General features: G+C 49.1%; 1 protein-coding gene across 2 annotated transcripts in view; it reads left to right on the plus strand.

The window, feature by feature from the left end:
* GLE1 (GLE1 RNA export mediator) overlaps positions 1-22,036 on the plus strand; it is a 570,581-nt gene that overhangs the window by 518,656 nt on the left and 29,889 nt on the right. For both annotated transcript variants that reach the window (XM_069609167.1, XM_069609166.1), the window contains one exon: positions 4,391-4,473. In XM_069609167.1, coding sequence (XP_069465268.1) covers positions 4,391-4,473 — 83 coding nt within the window. The remainder of the gene's footprint in view (positions 1-4,390; positions 4,474-22,036) is intronic.

The following is a 22,036-nucleotide window of genomic DNA, read 5'->3' on the forward strand; positions in this document are numbered from 1 at the left end:
AATCACACACGAGTGCGACTTGAGTTGCCGAGGCAACTCAGTCCACGGTGCCTAAACCCCCCCTCCCACACATCCTGTAGCCCCAGACAGAGTGGCACCACTTTTGGAGGCTTCTGTGGAGAAGCCCGCCAAAAAGTGGAACAAAGGACTCGACTTGGGTTGAAGTTACAGAGGCGAACACAAACGCCATTTCAAAACAGAGTCCTGGCAAAAAAGACACAACCGGGGACTAAATATTAAATAAATAACCCGGCTGTATCTTTAACATTGCACCAAAAAAGTGGTGCGTTTAAAATGAATGGGAAAATCACATAGGAAATATTCCGGTGGAATATTTTGCGTGGTAACCACTGCCACCAGCCAGAAACTCGACGAGGGAGGACTGCACAGTGCCCCCTCGAAAAACAGACCCAGGGGCAATCTAATTACCCCTACCAGTACTTCACAATATGATGGGTTGTACTGGTTCTGTTCACAATTTAAGACTAGTAAAGTCAATGGTAACTTTACATGCCTTGGGAGACAGTAGTCAGTCCCAGGGTATGGAGTCTATTTTTGGGGGTTACTATGACACCCCTGTGTCTCTGCACTGAGGGTGCTGTGTAACACACTTACCAAAAATACATGAAACCCTATGGAGTAAAAGTCCCCATAGCCCATAAAACACATTACAAAGTCAAAGGATATCTCAAATCATGTCTAAGAGTGGGAGAAAGAGTCTCACTCTTAGCAGGAGAAAAAAATAAACCCCAAAAATCCAGCAAAGCTGCTGGGGGACTCGCTAGGTTTGGGAAATTAGCCTTAACAGAGAATTCTCCCTAACAGAATCCCATCTAGAGGAGAAGAAACACCTCTAAGAATACATAATATACCACCTGCTGTACCGTCAACACCTTTGGGAACAGGAGGTATAACTCTAAAATATCCCCTTTTAAACCTGCAATCCTTACTCTCCCTGCAAGTGTTTTCCACTCTACAAACACTGCTGGAACAGCTCAATGCCGGGCTTCCACCTCCTCAGCCACAGGGGATTCATCTATGCAGGAAAGACTAGGGTATAGCAGGTCAGCAGGAACAAATGGATCAAGGGCATTCATCTAGGGACCACAACAAACGGCCAAGAACCCAATCTCCTCTTAGACCTCCATGAAGGGATAGTTCGTGAATACGCAAACAAAGGGGGAGCTAGTAGATACAGACCAAGACACAGTTCAAGGGACACAAGCTCTACCGCCTCTTCAACTTTGCCTCGCAGAGACGATACATGGGACACCTCCTTTCGCACCATCCCTTTGCCCTCTCTACGCAGGACCTTTCAGCTCTGCCCCTCTTCCTCCTCTTTTCCCCTTGCAACATGGACCAGTCCCACTGTCTCATTCCCCGCTGAGAGGAAAGCTCCAATCGTCTCTATCCATGTCCCTCTTCTTCCAGGTTCAGCTGCGTCAACACTTCAGCACATGATAGTATCCAATGCTGCACTCCTTCCAAAGTGAAGAGCAATCCAATCGGAAACTTCCATTTATGAGATTTCTTGTGACCCATTCCTCCTCGCTTCTGCAGGGCTGCCAGATCTTATTATAACTGAACTTGTGCCCCATTCACTGTAATATTCAGTGTAATATTCACTTTCGTCCTTGCTGCACGCAAAATGTTTTCTTTCATTCCATATGAAATTAGGGCTACGAGAACGTCTCAAGGCCTGGCCCCTGGTTCGCTCCGCCTCTGGCCCACTCTATGAATACGATCAATTCCAATGTCCTCTGGGACCACCTCTGTCAACAGATTTCTGAAACATTGCTGCACCACGCCCTTTAAGTCTGCATCCAGATCTGATTAGTTTAATCTTTTTATCCTAATATTTGATCTCCTTCGTAAGTGGTGATTTAAAATGTATGCAATAGAAAATGGTTTCAAAATGCTCATGAAATCAGACCGTAGGCCGAGTTACAAAGGCCAGGATACAAGTAACAAGAAGCTCCTATGCATTGACATCACTTTGTGTGTGGAACATAGCACCATTAAACATGGCCAAACAGTAATATTATTTACCAAAAATCGGCATATGTAAAAGTGAGGGATGAAATGAAGCAGGACACAGGATTTTGCATATAAGGTTCTCTTTTTCAATAAGTCATTTAGGTCCTATCAAGCATTGCATCAGTCCACTATTAGAAGGAAATAATAATTATGGCGGTAATTCACTTGCCAAATTTTCCTTGCCTGCTAGCCAAGTTTTCCTTGCCAACTTAAGCTATTTGAGTAAATTATTTTGTGACATAGCCGTCCTCTGGGTGGTGTGATGCTCAACAGTGGATCTAAAAGAAAGGATGAAGGAGGAGTTTGTGTCTGTACGCTTTCTGAAAACCCACTGCCTCGCCTCCAAGCTGCCCCTCAACCTATGGCTCGTCTGCCTGCTAGTTAACATGTTTCCCTCGCCTCTGTCCCTCACTTCCTCTGCCAACACTCGAGCAAAGCTGGCTGTACCGCCTACCTGCACTTAAACATGTACAGTGTTGCGTGTCTTTAATTTATGAATGTCCACCCATGTATTGTCCCCAGTGACTGTTCCATTTACTCCCCTCCACAACCTGATTAGAATGTCCCTCAAACTCACCCCATTGTCAGCTCACTGCTTCCCGTCAAATCTGATTTCTTATCTAGTGTATGTTATTTTGTGATCAAAAGAGCATTGTTCCTCCTGTATATAAATACATCTGATTATGTAGTTCAATTAGTAAAGAATAAAAGAAATTGTTTATTTAGATTGCGCTTCACTTGATGGTAGTTGCTGGTGGGATAGACCATTACACATAACCTATTATGGAAAGGCTCTTTTCCAGTCCCGACTGGCTAGTCTGCTTCGTGTCCCAAAGGGCAAGAGTAGATCTACTGGAACGACATAAATAATTATCACACAAATAGATGAAGTCTCTTGGCTTTCCTAACGGTAAAATGCAGAGTGGGTGGCTACATTTGCAGCGGTGAAGTCTCATTACTAATCAGGTGTGTTCGACTTGAGGCAGAATATACCTCGACTGCTACTGATGAATAGATTTTGTGGTAATTCAGCAGCCGGGTTTGGGGGGTGGGACATTGTTCCAAGCCAGTATAGCTGACCTATAGGATAAAATGTAAATATCAACATATGAATGTTGACCAGTGTGTCCTCGTTGAGGCCTCTCATGTATCCATCTCTGTTCAAGTCTGTGCAGGCAATTTGACATGAAAAAGTTATCCAAATCTGTCACAGCACCTCGTTTTCTATGTGCTGGTGGTTTAGAACATGTTTTACAAGTAGTGCTTGTGATTCTGTTGCGGATCTGGGATCTGTGATCAATGATACTCCAAGAAATGGCCCTAGTGGTCATACCTATGTAGATCTTTTTGCAGGGACAGCTGCTGGCGTAAATTAGGTTTTTGGTGTTGCATTTAGTAAAGATGTTTAGTTGCCAAACGAAGCTGTGTATGTAAATGTCATGTATGTAGTGAAGGGACATGCAGCACAGTTGCCACATGGATGTTGGTCCAATATAGGCTCTTGCTGCAGATTCCATCAGGTAACTATGACGGTGTTGCGGGTCCCTGATAAAGTCCCATTTCAGGGTGAACAAAGGTGCCATAGTGACATTACATACTGTCTGCGCCAAGTACCAGTGCCGCTTACCAATGTCTTAATCTGGGCAGTGTGCTTGGAATAGGTGGCCTCACATACTTTGGTGTTATCGGAGGTCTTTTTCAGTGTGGTCTGTCCTAGTGTCTTTCCTCCCTTACCTTTATTAATTCCCCTTTTCATTCTCTTCATTCCCAAAACCAGTTCCAACGTACTGTTCCCAGACCCCCGGCGCATCATCTCGTTTGTTTTTTCCCTCCTTTCTCCAGAGCATTGGGACACCCTTCCTCTCTCCATACGTACATCTATTCTTGGCATTTTTCAAACCCGACTTAAGCACACCGTCTCTCGTCTTTCTAACGGGCATCTCCTATTTCTTCTTTCACTCTGCTTCCCTGCTTCATTTGTCATCAATCACTTATTAGATCATCTTTTTATTATGTTCAGCACTTTGGAGAAAGCGCTCAAATTCAAATAAATATGGGTATATGTAAGAGGCGCTTCATTTCGTGTTGTGCATTCTTTACTTCTCTCGGAAGGTGTGTATAGGGCAGTTGGGCCGCTACTTGACTGCCTCTTTCTTTCACTCCCCTGGTTGTTGGGGACAATGGTTGCAAGGTGGCTTTTGGCTTCTGTTTCACACTTGTTCCTTTATCCTCTGTGCCGTTTGCGACATTGCAGTGGTTGTAGTTTCATATGGCTGGGTCTTTGATACTGTAGCTGGAGAGTTTGTGAGTCGTTTGTCTGCTTTTATTGATCACCTGTTTCTTGTTCCTGTAGGTGTGTGGCAATGCAATGATGAAGCAGTACCAGGTCCAGTTCTTGAAGATGATACAACTTATTAAGGAGGAGTACTTCCCCAGGTGAGCGTCCATTTGCTGTACGTATGGACCCAGATGTCTCTGGGCCAACACAAACTCTACCATCTATGCTGTGAATGCGAGCACTCTGCCACCTCTGTTCAATAGCATTGAAAACCCCTCTTTGCAATGAGTGCTCTTTGGTGGCTTTGGCTAAAGATCATCACAGACACTATCATAACGAACATACTCATGCAAAAATGGAGATTGTAAAACCATTTCCGGTTTACTAGCCACAGGTTCCTGCTGCTCACTTAAGTCGTCCCCTCTTCCCTGGCCTTGCCCATCATCTCAGGTTAATGGCTGGTCTGTGGGGATTTTTGTCCATCTTAAAAGTCAAAAAGAAAAACCGGCTGCAGTGTTTGCTAGCACTGGTCTGAAAACCTGAGCATGACCCTGAATGGGTCAGGCAAGTGGTTAAACTAAACACCCACCCACCATCCTCCAAAAAAGAGGGAAGTGCAACATGTATATGCAATGTCCCCTGCTCACTCCACCTGGTTGGATGTTGTGAAATGTAAACGTGGCAGCATTGAGACTTGATTTGGGATTACAAGCTCTTAAATCCCTATGCACCCTCAGCAAACTAAATTCTATTTTGCGTTGCTTCAGACTTACACCATGAGAGATGCCTTACTGGGCCTGATCTTGTTACATCTTGCTGAGGGTTAGGGAGAATTTTCATTTCAAATGGATTGTCCTCCAACGTATTCCACATGTTTGACATGTAATGTCCACAGCTGTGTTGCTTCGGAAATTTTTTGGCAGAGGGCGTCCTGCGTCGGGTCGATGTTCCTCGAAGGCCTCCGTCGAGGGTGTCGTCATCGGATGTTATAAGTAGCACACTCCGCGCCCGTAGCCTCAGTTCCGTTTTTTCCACAAACGTGTTTGCTTCGAGAACTCGGCACACCTCGTGTTATCTACTTCGATAATGTCTTCACCCCACCAAACCCCCAGTAGGGCTTCAAAAAGTGCTGGGACTGGAAGTCCAAGATGTCGATCCCGGACCTGCACCGTATCTGCTGGTGGTGTCTGGTGAGAGCCACGACACGGACGACTGCTCGAAGTGCCAGTCGTTGACTGCCAAGGCCTTGCCGGAGAGTAAGGGGGAAGTTGCAGGTAGGTCGGGTATCCAAACCCCGTAAATCCAAAAAGACTACTGGTCTTTCCACCGACTAATCAAGGGGTGACACTCCCCGTCGGAGGTAGTCCAGGGGAACTCTGTCCTGGAGTGCTTCTTGCCACTCGTCGTCCTCGTCGAGGCACTCCCGGAATCGGCTTCACTGGTCGCCTTCCTCGTCGGATGATAGCTCCGCGAGGAATGTGGCTTGCTCCACTAAATCCTCTACTCCGAAGGAGTGGGATACATTTAGGGAGAAAATGCTGGAGATTTTTCAATCTCGGGCACTGTTCCGTCCACGCCTTTGTTTGAAGCTGGCAGGGAACGGTCTCGGTCCAACGCTCACGCGCCTTCGGGCCCGGGCAGTCGGCGCGATAAACATCGGGAACCGACGAGGTCCCGTTTGGACAAGGCTCCGGTAGATCGCTAGAGACGTGCCAGATCCAGGTTGCGGTCTTCGTCCCTGACGAAACCGTCGAAGTCTGGGAAGGTGTCGAGGGCATCAACAGTCAGGCCGTGTCCATCGTGTGCGGCTTTCGGGGCCTTGCCCTCGGTCAGGCCCTCGGCGCCCTTGTCGATGCCGAAGCCGGGCGCCTTCAGGCCTGAATTTTCCAGTGGAGGCCCCTAGCGCTGTGGATCCTCTGAGAAAGGCTCTGTCTAAGACTGTGTGGCCTATTCTTGACTCCAGGTCTGCTCCTGTCCCTAGGAAGGAGTTCTGTCATTCTCTACAGAACATATGAGGATGAGGAGAGGTCTGATGTGGAGTTGAAGCCTTTTTTTGCTCCTCGAGAGACTCCTGAAGCTCCTGACATGGTCTTTTCTGGGGACAGTCAGATGGAGGATCTGCGTCAATCTTTACATGATGCCAGTGGTCTGGACACATCTCCTGAGATGGAGTTTTGTAGGCCAGAGCATGGGGCTCAAGCTGAATCCTCCTATAGAAGGTTGATGTCGAGAGTTACGGAGTACCTGGGATGGTCCGGCCCTCCAGTTGAATTCAATCAGGGTGACCTGACTGACATTTTAGATCGGGGTCCGTCCACTGACCCAGTGTTGCCGTTTCACATGGTGTTACAGAAAAGGGTGGCTGCTACTTGGAACACCCCAGAGTCTCTTCCGACAGTCAACAAGTCGTTGACTAAGAAATACCGCCCATCCAGTAGCGACCCCAGCTACCTATCCACACACCCCACTTCTGAGAGTTTGGTGGTTCAGGCGGCCCTGGCCACCTCGAGGCTGGCAGCGTACCCTACGATCCCTCCAGATAGGGATGACAAGCGTTGTGATGGATGGGCACGCAAGGTATTTTCGGCTGGGAGTATGGCACTACGACCAACTCCACCTGTGCCTGAGCCAAATTTTCGCACGCTCTGTGGAATTCTCTGCCCGCTGAGCATATTCCTGAAGGGGAAGAAAGGGATGGGTTCCTTGCTATTGTGCAGGATTGCAAGGATGCCATGTGTGAATCCCTTCAGTCTTGTTTGGACACAGCTGATGTCAGCCGGTCCATGGCAACGAGCGCCTTTTCGTCCTAGGGGACAGCAGTGGAGGGGTTCCTTTTGTTGCTACTCCTCTTTTGGTAGAGCGAGAGGAGCGGCCAGTCAAAGGGATCAAAGTAAAGGTCCTCGTGGTGGACAGGGAAGAGGTGCCAAAGTCTTTGCCTTCAGGCGCTGCCGCAGCTGCTCCGAAACAGCTATGAGGCCAGGTCTCATTGTTCGCTGGTTGAGGGCAGACTGTCTCAGCATCTTGAAGAGTGGCGAGCCATTATTTCAGATGCGTGGGTTCTGGAAACAATAACCCACGATTACTGCCTATCGTTCCTATATCGGCCCCACGACAATCCACCAGGGAAACTCTTTGAAGAATCAAGATCCGCTCCTTGTGCAGGAAATCTTGACCCTGCTCGAGAAAGGCGCTATAGAACTAGTGCCTGTGGCGGAGAGGAACAAGGGTTGGTATTCCCCATATTTTTTGATTCCCAAGAAAGACAGAGGACTGAGATCCATCTTGGACTTGCGTCGCTTGAACAAGTTCCTCAGGAAGGACAAGTTCAAGATGGTCACTCTTTCTCAGGTCCTACGGCTTCAGGATTGGTTGTGGTCAATGGACCTACAGGATCCTATTTTCATGTGCCGATCCATCCAAAGCACAGAAAATACCAGAGGTTTGCGGTTGACGGCTCAAACTTTCAGTTTCGGGTCCTGCCATTCGGGTTGACCTCCACCCGAGGGTCTTCACCAAGCTCGTGGTGGGGGCAGAGTATCTCTTGGGGGGGAGGTTCATGTCTACCCCTACCTGGACGACTGGCTGATCTGAGCGTGTTATCCTGAACAGGTCTTCGATCATCTCAGCCTCACCTGCCACTCCCTTCACAAGCTGGGCTTCTCCCACAATTTCAAGAAGTCGCATATGACACCTTCCCAACAGCTCCATTACATTGGGGCTGTGTTGGACACATCCTTGGGGAAGTGCTTGACCCCTGTCTGTCTTACCTTTACTTTATGGGTCCAGCCCACACCACCCTATGTGGAGTGCTGGGGGGGTTACATAGTTCCTTTTAACCCATTCCTCGTCTAACATTTTGTTAGACTAACTTACTTGAATGGCTGGTGGCAGTGGTTTCTTTTTTACTACCTAGTGACATGTATCGTCAGGCTGATACCTCAGCTGCAGTGCTGCACCATTTTCTCAAAATGGCCCCCTTCTTTTTTTGCCATTTCTTATTAGTTAGTTTCTTCTGGGCTTTTAGTCTGTTCTTTGCATCAGGTTTGAGTCCTTTGTATGTTTTGCCTTTGGCGGGCTTCAGGGCTGAAGCCCACCTAGGCTTCAGTGTGTTTGGAAAGTCAGGAAGTGAGGGAGGGTCCTAATACTTCCCTGGCCTTTGTCTCTGTGTGCCTGAGTGAAACCAGTTCCAATAGGCTGGCTGTCCTGGAGGACAGACACCCTGCTGTGTGATTGACAGCCTATGAACTTGAATAAAAAGCAAGGTTTTTGGGACGAAGAGCAGAGTCGGCCACTGGAGGACAATATCCAAAGCAGAAGACTAGAGAATACGCCAGCAGCACCCTCCTGGACGGCGAAGTGCCTGGTGAAGCCCTGCAGCTTTGCTATCCCTGTTTTTGAATCAACGGGGAAGACCCGTAAAGGACAATGTCGGGGGGGAATTCTGCCGGGGTCGGCCGGGCCGTCCGCAGACCTCCGGGCAGGGAGGCCCCAACTCCTCCCGTATATCCCAGATGAGATAGAGTATGAGACACACACAAGGAGCAAGGTGACTCTGCTGTTTATTTAGACAAAACGGCAGGGATGGGTCAAGGAGCGTACGCGTTCGTCCTGACACACACACAATCGTGGGGCTCGCAGGCCCTTTTTACTGCATTATGACGCGCTACTTGCGTCACTTCAGAAAGTTAACAAAAAACCTATCGCCACTCTTAATTGGTTGCTCGAGTGGTAGGGTTAGTATAGTACACATATAGAGAATGATATTAGTGGACAAGGTGTAGTCAGGTGGTATATCTGGGTTGTCCCTACAATTAGATACATAAGAATTGTTACATGAAGACTCCTGAGGATTGGCTAATATTACTGACGTCTGAGATAAGAGCCCCATGTTCTGATTGGTGCACTCGTGAGCCTCCCAGCCTGGGACCACCGTTGTTCCCAGCTCTCGGTGTACCTGTGATTGCAACAATGTTTCAATATGGGTACGTGCAGACAATGTGAGGATTTATTCATAGGTGGAAGGCTGACCGCTCCCACTGTAGCAGATGTCCATTGAGCCTTTCAAGTGTATCGGCCTGTGTCTCGTAGTGAGGGACCCAGACGCCTTTTCTCTCCTGGGTTTTGGCATCTCGTCAGGTTCGGCTTGGTCACGTGGGGAGGGACCGTGAAAGAGGCAGAATTCTGCACAATTAATATTGTTTTTTCTACTGCGCGTCTGGTTTAATTTGCCGGCGTGCCTTTATCGTTGAGGCGCGGAGTGCGAGGTTGCAACATCGTGCCTTTGATGATTTGTTCTTGGATGTGGGTTTGCAACATTGCGACCTTGGCTGGTTGCTCCACCGGGTTCTTTCTGCAGGATCAGCAACCTGACTCTTGCTTTGTTAATGTCCACGGAAGCTCTTGTTTGAGGCCTACTCGGGCCTGGTGCTTAAGTAGTCTGTTTGGTACATAGGTGCTTTTAGGTTATAATAGCATATATTTCCATGACCAGTATCGTGTTTCCATTACACCTCTCATGGTGGTAACGGGTTTCAAGAGAAGCGTGAGCAAGCGTTATAGATGAGTTCATGACGCGTCTTGCGTTTCTGCATTCTGAAAGCCTATGTAAAAATAATAAAGATGCACGTCCGTGAATATGCCTGTCGCCTACGTCAGAGCACTGAGTATGTTCTTCGTGTAGATTGGTGTGGAAATGTTCAGTGTGTATATTTGTACAGATGTGCTTCCCGTTGTCTAGGTCGTCATGGCATCTCTAACGACGTGTGGATTTTAGTCTAGCTGATCCAAGCCGCAGGTGTCGGCATGGCCAGTGCGGGCTGCTGGGCAGGCAGATGGACACATCTGTATGTTCCTGTACCAGGGTACCTGGTCGTCTGGTAAATGGACAAACTCTTCTCGCGGCGGGTGTCTGGGCCGTGACCCTCTAGGCCAAGCGCGAGAGGTGAAGGACGGGAGCCTGGTCTTCCATTCTCCCACTTCAGTCCCCCCTCTGGTCGACTTGTCGACCACAAACATATCCTTCTCGTTATCTCCTCTTACCCTCCATATCTTAGTTATCCCTCCGAGATGTCCATAATGGTTTACATGATCTTCAAATGACCAATACATATATTCACATGTTCCTCCAGGAGTACAGTATACCCATCTTCCTATGTAGCTCCTGGGGTTCCTTGGGTTCTCGATCTTCACTGATGGTGGGTCTAGATGATTGGTGATGATTTGGGTGCGCAACTTCTCCCTTTCTTCTATTATCACACCTGTATGCTGGCCGTCATCTGCTGGCATTAAGGGGTGCATTCCCACCATTTCCAGCAACTCGTCAGTCGTGCGTGCCTTCCGGGCCTTCCAAAATCTAATTATGATCAGAGTAGCTCCAGCCAAAATAGTACACCCCACTATTATTTTCAGTCCATCTGACAGCCAAGATGGCATCCATGACCATAATAGTGAAAACCAGCTCTTATCCTTGTCTACACCGTTACTTTCATCCATCATTTTGGAGTGCATCTGGGCCAATTGTGAAACTGCTTCTGTCAGTGTACCATTGTCAGCATCGTTGGCAGGTATGAACGTGCAGCAAGATTGTCCTATCTTTGCACAAACTCCTCCTTCCATTGCTGTGAGAAGGTCCAATACATATCTGTTCTGGAGTGCTACCATCCTTACAGCTCGCAGCTCCTCTTTAATTGCGTTGAACCCATTTACTGTTGAATTGATGGTCATCATTAGTTGCCATCTGGTTATTTGGAGCCATTTTGCGTTTGCGTATGCCTGCAGTCCCGGATGTATTATTGAGGAGAAGAACATCGCTGCTCTGCTGAATAGTCTGTGTTCTGGCGGTATTGATGTTAGTTCCGTTTCCGACCTTCCCCACAGGTAATTTCCTGTCAGTGGCTCTCCTTGTCTTTTTCTCCTATTTAGGACAGTATCATTGCTGTTGGTCCTGTTCTCTTGCTCCTTCTGAAGTGGTGCAGATCTCTTTCTTCTCCTATCCCCTTCATCCATTTTAGGAAATTTCGCCACATCGACATTCTTCTTAGGTACCACTAGTGATGGTACATTGATGTGTACCATTGTGCACACACCATTCCACAGGGGAGGCAGTGTATGATATGCCTTTTCTCCGCAGGCCCAATAATGGTCCATTATTACTGCTGTTCCCGCTCCCCCCTCAGGTAACTCCACCACGCTTGCACAATTGGTGTTATATCCTACGTCCACCTCTCCTTTATGCTGGTAGCATACTTTGGGCGCAGTCAATGGTAGTATAGTTATTGGGTCTTCATCTTCTTCTACCCATGTGAGCATTGGTACATACTTGATCCACGTCGTCCAACATCGATGATTGTGTGTCTCGATGGTTGAGATAGTTTCTTTTGTTACCATGTTGCTGCCAATCACTCCTATCTCCCAGCTGCTGCCCAGATACACCTTTCCTGTTATCGTCAGTAGCGGCCTCTCCCAGCATCCTTGTTTACCTGGAACTTCAGTGGCGTACCAATCACATGGTAGATACTGCAGTGTTACCTTCTTTGTTTCTCCTTTTGCAGGGCCACTTGTTATGTATCTGAATGCTTCAGCATGTAAACTGGTCTTGTGATAACTCAGATAGGTCTTGAGGAAGTTGTTTTCATATGGGTATGAGTCTCGTGTTTTCCATGTCATGTGCACTACTGTTCCTTGAAATCTTCCTTTCGTTTGGAACAGGGCCAAATATATTATGCACTGTGCTGTCTTCATCTATTTCTGTGGCAACAAATGTTCGTGAAGCGCTCATGGCGTATGGTATTAATGAGCAAACGTAACAGCTATCCTCAGTTGTCTGCTTACCAATGCGGGTCATGTGCTGGTACCACATGTTGTTTGCGACGTGTGCTGAATCTTGTACATAATTATCGATACCTTTATTGTCCGAGTATGTGCTGCGTTTAACTCTATTTTGCTTGGGTGCAAAGTTACTATTACCACCTGACGTAACACCTGTTGCAGCAGGGAACGGGGGTATATTAGGTTTGGGTGCAGCAATAAAATCGATAGCATAGCTGTACTGCCAAACAGAGGCAGCCAAGAACCCGGTGATCATAAAAATCCCTATTATTTTTATTACATATGCTAATCTCACCAGCATTTTGCTCTTACCTTGCTGCAGTCCTGGCAGCGTATTCTTGTGACGTTAAAGTTGCCCGCCTAAAAATTCTCAAAAGTGCTCGTTATTAAATGTTAGTTTTGTTTCCTTTAAGCTCGCCCTATCAAGTAGTCATTCAGTGCCCAGGCGAAGAGCTGCTCCCACGCTACCCTAAGTGATCGGTCCCTTAGGACCGGCAAGTATGGGCGGAGGTGGGGCATGTAATATTCTATGGCCAGGAGGAAGGCTGTGTAGTAGACACGTACCCTTCTCCTTTTTAGGTATGTTGGCCTTTTTATTTCGTATACAAATTGATGTGACAATTCTTCTGGGTAGTTATCGTCTGGCAGCACCATCTACGCCTGTACACTGAACTTGTTAATTAGCTTTTTCTTAACAATACAATATTACGCAGTTCCTGTATGTGCGAGAGAAAAAAGAGAACATTCACGTGTTTACATGTGTATTGGTGCAAGCAATGTCCTCCAATTTTAATTACAACTGTACTTAGCAGTCAATGGGGGGGGGATTTGCGCTCAGATGGCGGAAGTATTTTTACTCTTTGAGCGTGTGACCATGGGGTGGGCAGTATGGAGATCACCCCTTTCTTCGTCAGTTATCGTCTCCGAGGGAACAATTGGGTCGTTGTCTGTGGTGGAACTTTCTTCCGCTGTCGGGGATGTTGTTGCTGTTCTTCCAATGGACCTGTCGTTGGCGCTGGGGCGGGTCTGCAGTTTGTAGATCTTTACGTCATGTAGGTGGTTCCAGGCACGCTTGTCCTTTAGTTTTACTGCTCTTGTTGATACGTCCTCTACCAGATAGGGGCCAGTGAACCTCTTCTCGTTCCACTTTCTATTGAAATTGCGAAGTAGCACGTGGTCACCTTTGGCAAGTTTGCACAAGTTCTCCTTTCCCAATTCTGTACTTGCGCCTTTTTCTTGATTGCTGGTAGACCCGCCCCGTGTGCGCTCGAGCTGTTGAGACACAAACACGACACTAGTAATCAAAGAAGACACATATTGATACATTTCATCACCTAACACACTCGCTGAACTTTCGTGGTCGGTGAATGCCCTTGACGTTGGGGTTAGGGGAAGGCGCATTTGACGTCCAGTAACCACTTTGTGAGGGGTGAGGTGGTGGTCGGACCCTGGCCTGTTTCTAAGTTCAAATAAAGCTAACGGAAGGCAATACAACCAACTTTTCTTTGTTGTTTGTTGTATTTTAGCAATTGCCTCCTTCAATAAGCCATTCAGGCGTTCACATACACCATTAGCCTGTGGGTGGTATGCACATGCAAAATTGTGTTTAATGTTCAGCAGGGATGTGATATGCTGGAACATTTCGTTTGCGAAATGTGGGCCGTTGTCTGATCTTAACACCTTGCACACTCCCCACCTGGGGAAAACCTCCCTTACTATGAATTTGGCTGCTCTAAACGCATCAGGGTGTGAACAGGGCCCTGCTTCAATCCACCTGGAAAATGGGCATACTACTACAATCATATACCTATTACCTTGACATATGTTGATCATATCAACATAGTCAATGTGAAGGTGCCGAAAAGGTCCTTCTGGCCGGGGTATGGTACCTCTTATCACCTTTAGAGTATGACCGGCCGTAAACTGTTGACATGTGAGGCAATTGCTGATAAAATTTGACACATGAGAGTTTAACTCAGGACAAAACCAATCTTCTCTAATTCGTGCTGCTATTATTTCCTTGCCTGTATGGGCAGGGTGATGTAATTGGCTCAGGGCGGTGTTTAACAGTGCCAACGGTATTACAACTTTCCCAGTGCCACCCTGGCGCCATAGTGCGTCGGTTGGGGGACATTGTACATCCTCTTTTTACCCATACTTCTTTTTCGGCCATTGGTGCAGCCGCTTGTAGTTCCATAATCTGTGTGGCTGGGAGATGGGTGTACCCTTCTCTTATTAACATCTCCCTTGCTATTCCCCTCCCTCTCCCTCTCCCTCTCTGTGAGTCTGTGGGGTTCCATATCTCACCAAAGTATGCAGCATATTTCGCATGTGCGTCTGCTGCTGCATTCCCTTTTGATACGTAGTCTTCTCCATTGGTGTGTGCGGTGCATTTGACTAGGGCTAGTTCTTGGGGGTCGTTTATTACTTCAATTAGTTCAGCCAACAAGAGGGCATGTTGTACTGGAGTGCCATCAGCTCTCCTAAACCCTCTTCTTCTCCATTTTGATAACCCTGAGTGGACAGTGGATGTAACATATTGTAAAGAAGACCGGTGGGGGGGTCTGTACTTCTGCTCTCTATATGGTAGAGGGGAGGCACAGAGGACCCCAGCCAAGATTCTCTAATACGGTAGCGATGGACGAGCAATCAAGGCCTAGCTTCTCAGGAGGTGATGCAGGCTGGTTCTTAAGTACAGTGTATCCCCAAGCCCCCACAAAGGAATGTCCACACACTGTATTACTGAAAACACAGTCTTTATATAATTAATATTCAAGGGTTATGTACACTTATCACAATAACGCACTTTGTGCTCAGGAAAATCAGCAATGGTAAATATCTACAATTCTAAAGTGGTACCACTAATATTAGACCTCATTAAAGTGCATTCACAATACTGTAGAAATGGCACACAGATCAATAAGAAGGAAACCAGCAATAGAGAGAGGAGAGATAACAGAGGGTTGAAACAATAGGCAGAATACTGGCCCTTGCTACTGGACACAGTTCTGTGTGGAGATCCCCCCACCTGGGCAACCTGCAAAATAAAGAGATATAACCCCAGCCCAGTCCAGATATTGTTCAATAGTCTATTTTTCTCCTATAATGTTTTTACCCCCCCAATGTACCTGGTGGAGTCGAGTTCCTCGAAAAGGCGTCGACAAGCGTCGAGGGACTCGCTGTTCGGCGACGGGGAATCGACGGCCCTTCTTGAATGCCTTCCTTTTCAGGCGGGAGGCACGGGGCGTCGAACGTCCGTCGACGAACGAGGCCGAACGTTGTCGAAGAGGCGGCAGCTCCGTCCGAGCGGTGCTCGTCGGCGTCGGGGCGTCGGCGTCCTGCAAGGCGGAGGTGTGCGGGGCACCTCGATGACAATAGTTCTGGACCGCAAAGATTGTAGAGACGGGAGCCCAGCAAGGGCGTCGAGTCGTCCGAGTCTTTGGGGTCGTCGGGTGGCGGGAAACCCACCGGCAGGTTTCTCCTCGGCGCGTTGGTCGTCCTCGACTTTCTCCGGCAGGATAAGCGGTCGACGATGCGGTCGAGAGAGTCCTTCGATTGAATGTTCTTAGGCAATGGAGCGGACGGCTCCGATCGTCGGCGGCACGGCGTCAAGTGGTTCCCACGGCTGGGCAACACAACTTCGACGGGCCTCCAGCGGTTACACAGACCTGCGAACCCTGGTCGACGGCAATGGACTTCGACAGCGTCGATGTCCGGGTGCTTCACTTCGATCTCCTCGGCGGTCCCGTCTCGGGTCGGCAGCCTTTCGAGGGTCTGACTTCCAGGGCGCTTCGGCGAAGATTCAGCGGTGCTCGATGGTCCCTCGGAGCACGGGAAGAGGGCGCCTTACCAGGTCCTCTCTCGGGTCAGTCCTCGACGATTTCGACAACCTTCAGTTCCGTCGAAGCAAATGCCACAGCAAGTCTTCTTCTTCCAGCTGGACGTCGAGGATCAGCAAATCCAGTTACTCTTGAGTGGAGACTCAGCTTCTGAATGCTTCTGAACAATTTCCAGTGGTGAGAGGTCCCCAGATATACTATTCTGTCTCTCGTCCACACTGCTGGCACACACACAGCAGCCAATCACACAGAAGGGCATTCATGCAGTCAGTCAGCCAATCAGGCACACAGTGCATTCAGGCCACACTCCTCCCTTTCAGACACTCACAACAAGGAATGTGGATTGGGACAAGTACCCAGCCATTCAACACTACACACTGCATTCAGGCCAGTTTCGGGCAGGGCTGTCTCAGTCTTTGTCTCTCATGCCAGAAACCAGACAACCACAACAAGGAGTGTATATTGGTCACACACTCCATTCACCCAGGTCCCACCCACAGGAGGTACCCACAACATACAGTCACTGGGAAGGCTCCAGTCAGTCTAGCTGGGCCTTCACAACAACACCATATATGGAACTTCCACCCAACAGCCAGTCAGGGGGAAGGGACAGAGTCAGGGCATCCCAGGACTTTGGGAAAACAAGACAACAGGCAATAGAAAGCAAGAGGCCACAGGGGCCATCTTGTTTCTATCAGGAATCAACTGATCCCAATGGCAGGGCCTGGGTATCCCAAAATGGAGGACACCCAGAGCACCTGTCCAATTCAGCATGGAGCTGCCACCAGCCCATACCCTGCTCTGTGGGCCACCCACAGGTGCCCAAAAACATACACTAGGGGCACAGGGTTGTACCCCCCCACCCATGGGTGCCATAAGGGTATCCCAGGGGTCTGTTCACCAAACCAAAAGAGAGAGCTGCACTGCCAGGAGTCCCAAATGGATTCCTGGGCAGAAAACATAACAGAACACACGATAAAAGGCAGAAGAGGACAAGGATTCAGAGGCCCTGTCCCTCTGATACATTTCCAGCATCACAGTCGCCCCCCCCAGACTGAGGTGGAGGGTGCCTAATCTCCCACGGGATAGACACCCTCATCCAGACGGTCAACATACCTTCTGGAAAGGCCATCTGCATTATCGTGACTCTTCCCTGGTCTGTGCTCTATGGTGAAGTCTAGCCCTTGTAGGCTAATCGACCACCTGAGCAATTTCGGATTCTCACCCTTCATCTGCATAAGCCACTTCAGGGGCTTATGATCTGTTTGGACCTTGAAGGTGGACCCCGTAAGGTAGGGCCTAAAACGCCTAAGGCTCCAAACTATACTAAAACATTCCTTTTCAACAGTAGCCCACCTAAGTTCTCTACCCTTGAGTTGTCTACTGATGAATATGATAGGATGTTCTCTCCCTTTGTCATCTAACTGGGACAAGACAGCTCCAATTCCGGTGTCGCAGGCATCCGTCTGGACGATAAAGGGTCGGCTGTAGTCAGGCGCACTCAACACAGGTGCCCTACACAGACTTTCTTTCAAGCCATCAAAGGCCCTCTGACAGTCTTCAGTCCAATTAACCTTCCTAGGCTGTTTGGGTGAAGTTAGAGCTGTCAGGGGTGCAGCTATGGTTCCATAGTCTGCCATGAAATTGCGATAGTACCCAGTGAGGCCCAAAAAGGCTCTCACCTGGGTTTGAGTAGTGGGAGTCTCCCAGTTCTGTACGTCCTGTACTTTACTGGAGAGAGGTTGGATTTGACCCCCTCCTACCTCATGACCAAGATAGGTAACTTTCCCCTGAGCTATCTGGCACTTGGTGGCCTTGATAGTGAGGTTAGCCCTTTTCAAGGCCTGCAACACCTTATCCAGATGTGTCAAATGCTCTTCCCAGGTGGAACTGTAGACGGCAATGTCGTCTAAGTAAGCCACACAAAAGGCTTCCAGCCCACTGAGCGCATGGTTGACCAATCTCTGGAAGGTGGCAGGGGCATTCTTCAACCCAAAGGGCATGACCCTAAACTGGTAGAGTCCCTCAGGTGTGGAGAATGCCGTCTTTTCCTTGGCATGGTCCGTCAGAGCTATTTGCCAATAGCCTGAGGTAAGGTCAAAGGTGCTCACAAATTTGGCAGCACCTATAGTGTCCACGAGCTCATCAGCCCTGGGCAATGGGTGCGCGTCAGTTTTGGTGACGGCATTGACTCCTCGGTAGTCCACACAGAACCTCCAATCCTTGGTACCCGCCGGGGAACTTGCCTTGGGGACAAGGACCACTGGACTGGACCAGGGACTGGTGGAGGGTTCAATAACACCCAGATCCAACATCTTGGCGACCTCAGCCTGGATGTGGTTTTTGACGGTATCTGACATACGATAGCTCCTGCTTTTGACAGGCACACTGTCACCAGTGTCAATTTCGTGCTTACACCACGGTGTAAGGCCCGGTGTCAGTGAAAACAGAGGGGCATACTGCTGGAGCAAAGCCCGGCAGGCCCTCTGCTGCTCTGTTGTCAAATCGGGAGAGAGTTGTACTCCCTCCACTGAGCCATCCTGAGGGTTGCTATGCAGCAAATCAGGAAGGGGCTCACTCTCATCCTCTTCTTGCCCTGAAGCTAGCAAGAGACATGAGACTTCTGCTCGCCTGTGGAAAGGCTTGAGCCTGTTGACATGGAATACCTGGGGGGCTACCCCAGAGGCTCCCATGTCCACCAGATAATTGACTTCGCCCATCTTGGAGATGATCCTGAAGGGTCCAGTCCACTTGTCTGCCAAAGCTCTAGGCTTGGTAGGCTCCATCACAAGGATTTCCTGTCCCGGAGTCCAATCCACTTGCGAAGCTTTCAGGTCATGCCAGTACTTATTCAATTCCTGGCTGGCCTTGAGATTTGCTGTTGCCTGACCCATCATTTGTGTCATCCTCCGCCTGAGGCCTAACACATAGTCCCCCACTTGCTTGGCGGGACCTGGAGGGGTGGCTTCCAAGCCTTCTCGGATCAAGGCGAGGGGCCCCCTCACGGGATGTCCAAAGAGTAACTCAAAGGGGCTGAAACCAACACCCTCTTGAGGTACCTCTCTGTAAGCAAACAGCAGGCATGGCAGGAGGAGATCCCATTTCCTCCTTAGGGGCTCTTCCAAAGCACCTAGCATGCCCTTGAGAGTTTTGTTAAATCTCTCAACCAGACCATTGGTCTGGGGGTGGTAAGAGGTGGAGAACTTGTAGGTTACCCCGCACTCTTTCCACATGGTTTTCATGTAACTAGACATGAAGTTGGATCCTCGGTCAGAGACAACCTCCTTGGGGAATCCAACACGGGTGAAAATGCCCAGGAGAGCCCTGGCAACCACCTTGGCAGTAACAGTCCGAAGGGGTATTGCCTCAGGGTACCTGGTGGCATGATCTACCAAGACCAGGATGAACCGATGTCCACCTGAAGTGGGAGGGTCAAGGGGACCGACGATGTCGATGCCCACCCTCTCAAATGGGGTGCCAACCACTGGTAATGGCTGCAGTGGGGCAATGACCCTGCCTCCAGTCTTGCCAGACAACTGACAAGTTGGGCAGGTCCTGCAGTGGGACTCCACCTCTACTCCCATCCGTGGCCAGTAGAAATGGGCAGAGAGCCTCTGCTTAGTCTTCTTGGTCCCAAGATGACCAGCCAAGGGCACCTCATGCGCCAACTGCAGTAGGAAGGGCCTGTAAACCTGGGGTACCACCAACCTCTTGCGGGCACCAGGTTCGGGCTTAGTGGGCTCACTAACAAGGAGCTCACCCTCCCAATAAATCTTGAATGTCCTAGGCACTTCACCTTGTGCCTGGGACAGGGCCTGTTTCCTCAGGCCCTCGAGAGAGTGGCACTCTCTCTGTCCCTTACAGAAGTCTGCCCGGGAGGGTCCCCCTTCAGCTAACAAGCATTGAAGGTCGGGATGATCCTCCGGGTTGAGAACCTCTCCCACAGGAGAGTCTTCTGTCTCTTCTCCCACAGGAGTTGAGTTTGGGTTTTCCGCTGGACCCAGCCCGTCCGGAGCATGGATCCCATTGGGTGCTGTCGGAACAGCAGGAAGAGAAGGTGTTCCCTCCACAGAGGTGGCCTTCTTGGTCTTCCTTCTTCTTGCCTTAGGCCTCGCCTTTGGCTCGGATACCTGACTCACAGCCAGACCCGGTGTCACCTGTGACCTAGTGACTGCAGCAGCAGTCATGGGAAGACCATCCGAGATCAACCCCAACTCTACTAGATCGTTTCCTAACAGAATGTTAGCAGGGACATTGTCCTGAACCAGGACAGGAAGCTTTGCTGTCTTGTCTCCAATCATGAGTGTGACTAGGGTTACAGGCGATAATTTGGGAGGCCCACCAGCTAACCTGGTGGTTCTCAGAGGAGCACCTACATAGTCCTCTGGCTTGAGCAGGGTCCTGTCCACCACTGTCATGCTTGCCCCAGTGTCTCTCAAACCAGTAGAAGGCTGGCCATTCAAGAGGACACTTCTCAAAAACCTACGGGTGTTCTGCGGGATAGTCGCCAGTACTTCTGCGTACTGGTCCCAGGCCCCAAGGGACACTAAGGAAATCTCTACTGGAGCACCAAATGTGATTCCTGTAGAGGAGGGGAGGACAGTGGCCTCCACCTCAGACACGGGGTAAGGGTAGGTCAGGCTGACAGCCTGTACTCCAAGTGCCTTACCTTTACACTTGGGGTCACCCCTTTTGTGATCCAGAGCCCCACAATCCCAACAAGTGCCAGGAGTGCGGGGTACGGTACTGGAACCACTGGGAGCCTGCTTTGCAGCAGGTGGACCACTACTCTTATTCCCACCCACAGAGGACTTATCCCCACTAGATTTTTGGGTCTTAGGAGAGGAAGGTTTTGGTTTACCCGACTGTGACTGCTTTTGGGACTCCTCAGCTTTCTGAGAGGCCCCCTTTTCTTTGTCCTTGTCCTTCCCACTGGAGTCCTTAGGGGACACCCGGTGGGAGACCCACTTGTCAGCCAACCTAGCCAGCTTAAAGGGGTCCAAAATGTTCTGGTCAGCCACATACTGACGCAGCTCTGGTGAACAGGCTTCAGAAAAATGCTCAAAAAACAAGAGGTGGGACAACTCAACAAAAGTTTTCACCTTGTATCCATCAATCCACCCCATCATGTTCATGTGCGCAGTACTCACCCAGTCAACCCAAGACACATTCTCTCTTTTCTTAAATTCCCTGAACCTTTTAAGGTATTGGGCAGGTGTCTTGCCAAACTTGGCAATCAAAGCAGACTTCATACACTCATACTGACCCCTTTCTTCCACACTCAGCTTCAGAATACAGTCATATCCAGTTTGAGGCACTCTGCTTAACAAACACTTAGCCCAATCTCTTTTATCTACATCATGAATTGCACAAGCCATTTCAAACGCTTCAATCCATTGGAGGATATCTGAACCCTCCACAAACACACCAACCAAATCTTTCATAAACTTGGTGGCTGGGGACCTGACACTCTCACTGGATCTAGCTGAAGTCTCCACTCTGGCTTTCTCTAGCTGGATTCTCTGACATTCAGTGTCCTGGCTTTTGAGTTCAAGGTCCTTATTTCTGAGTTCAAGATCCCTATTCTTGAGTTCCACTTGCTGTGCCAGCTCCTCTTTCTTAAGCTCAGCTTCTATTTCCAACTTGCGATATTCAAAGGCTAACTTCATCCTCAATAACTCAAGTTCCATGGAATTGCTGGGGTTTGGAACAGAGGCAGCAGGAATGGTGGCATTCCCAGAAACAGATTCAGCGACAACCCCAGGGGCAGAGTCCTCACTGGTTGCATCCCCCCCTTCCTCAAGAGTTTCACCATCAGTCTGGTAATCCACCAGGGCAGCTATCAGCTCAGCCCTAGACTTATCCACAAAGTCTAACTCCCTGGCTTCACAAGCACTCTGGAGAGCCTCTAAGCTCATCCGAGTCAATTTACCATTTGCAATGGCCTCCATTGCTTGTAATGCAGTTATTTGGTACACACCCAAACCTTAATCTAATAAAAGTGCGGATATTTTGTAAGTGGCACGGTTATACACTGAGTCTTAAAACCATAAGC

This window comes from Ambystoma mexicanum, chromosome 8, assembly GCF_040938575.1.
Source record: "Ambystoma mexicanum isolate Mex_15411 chromosome 8, UKY_AmexF1_1, whole genome shotgun sequence".
Taxonomy (NCBI): Eukaryota; Metazoa; Chordata; class Amphibia; order Caudata; family Ambystomatidae; genus Ambystoma; species Ambystoma mexicanum.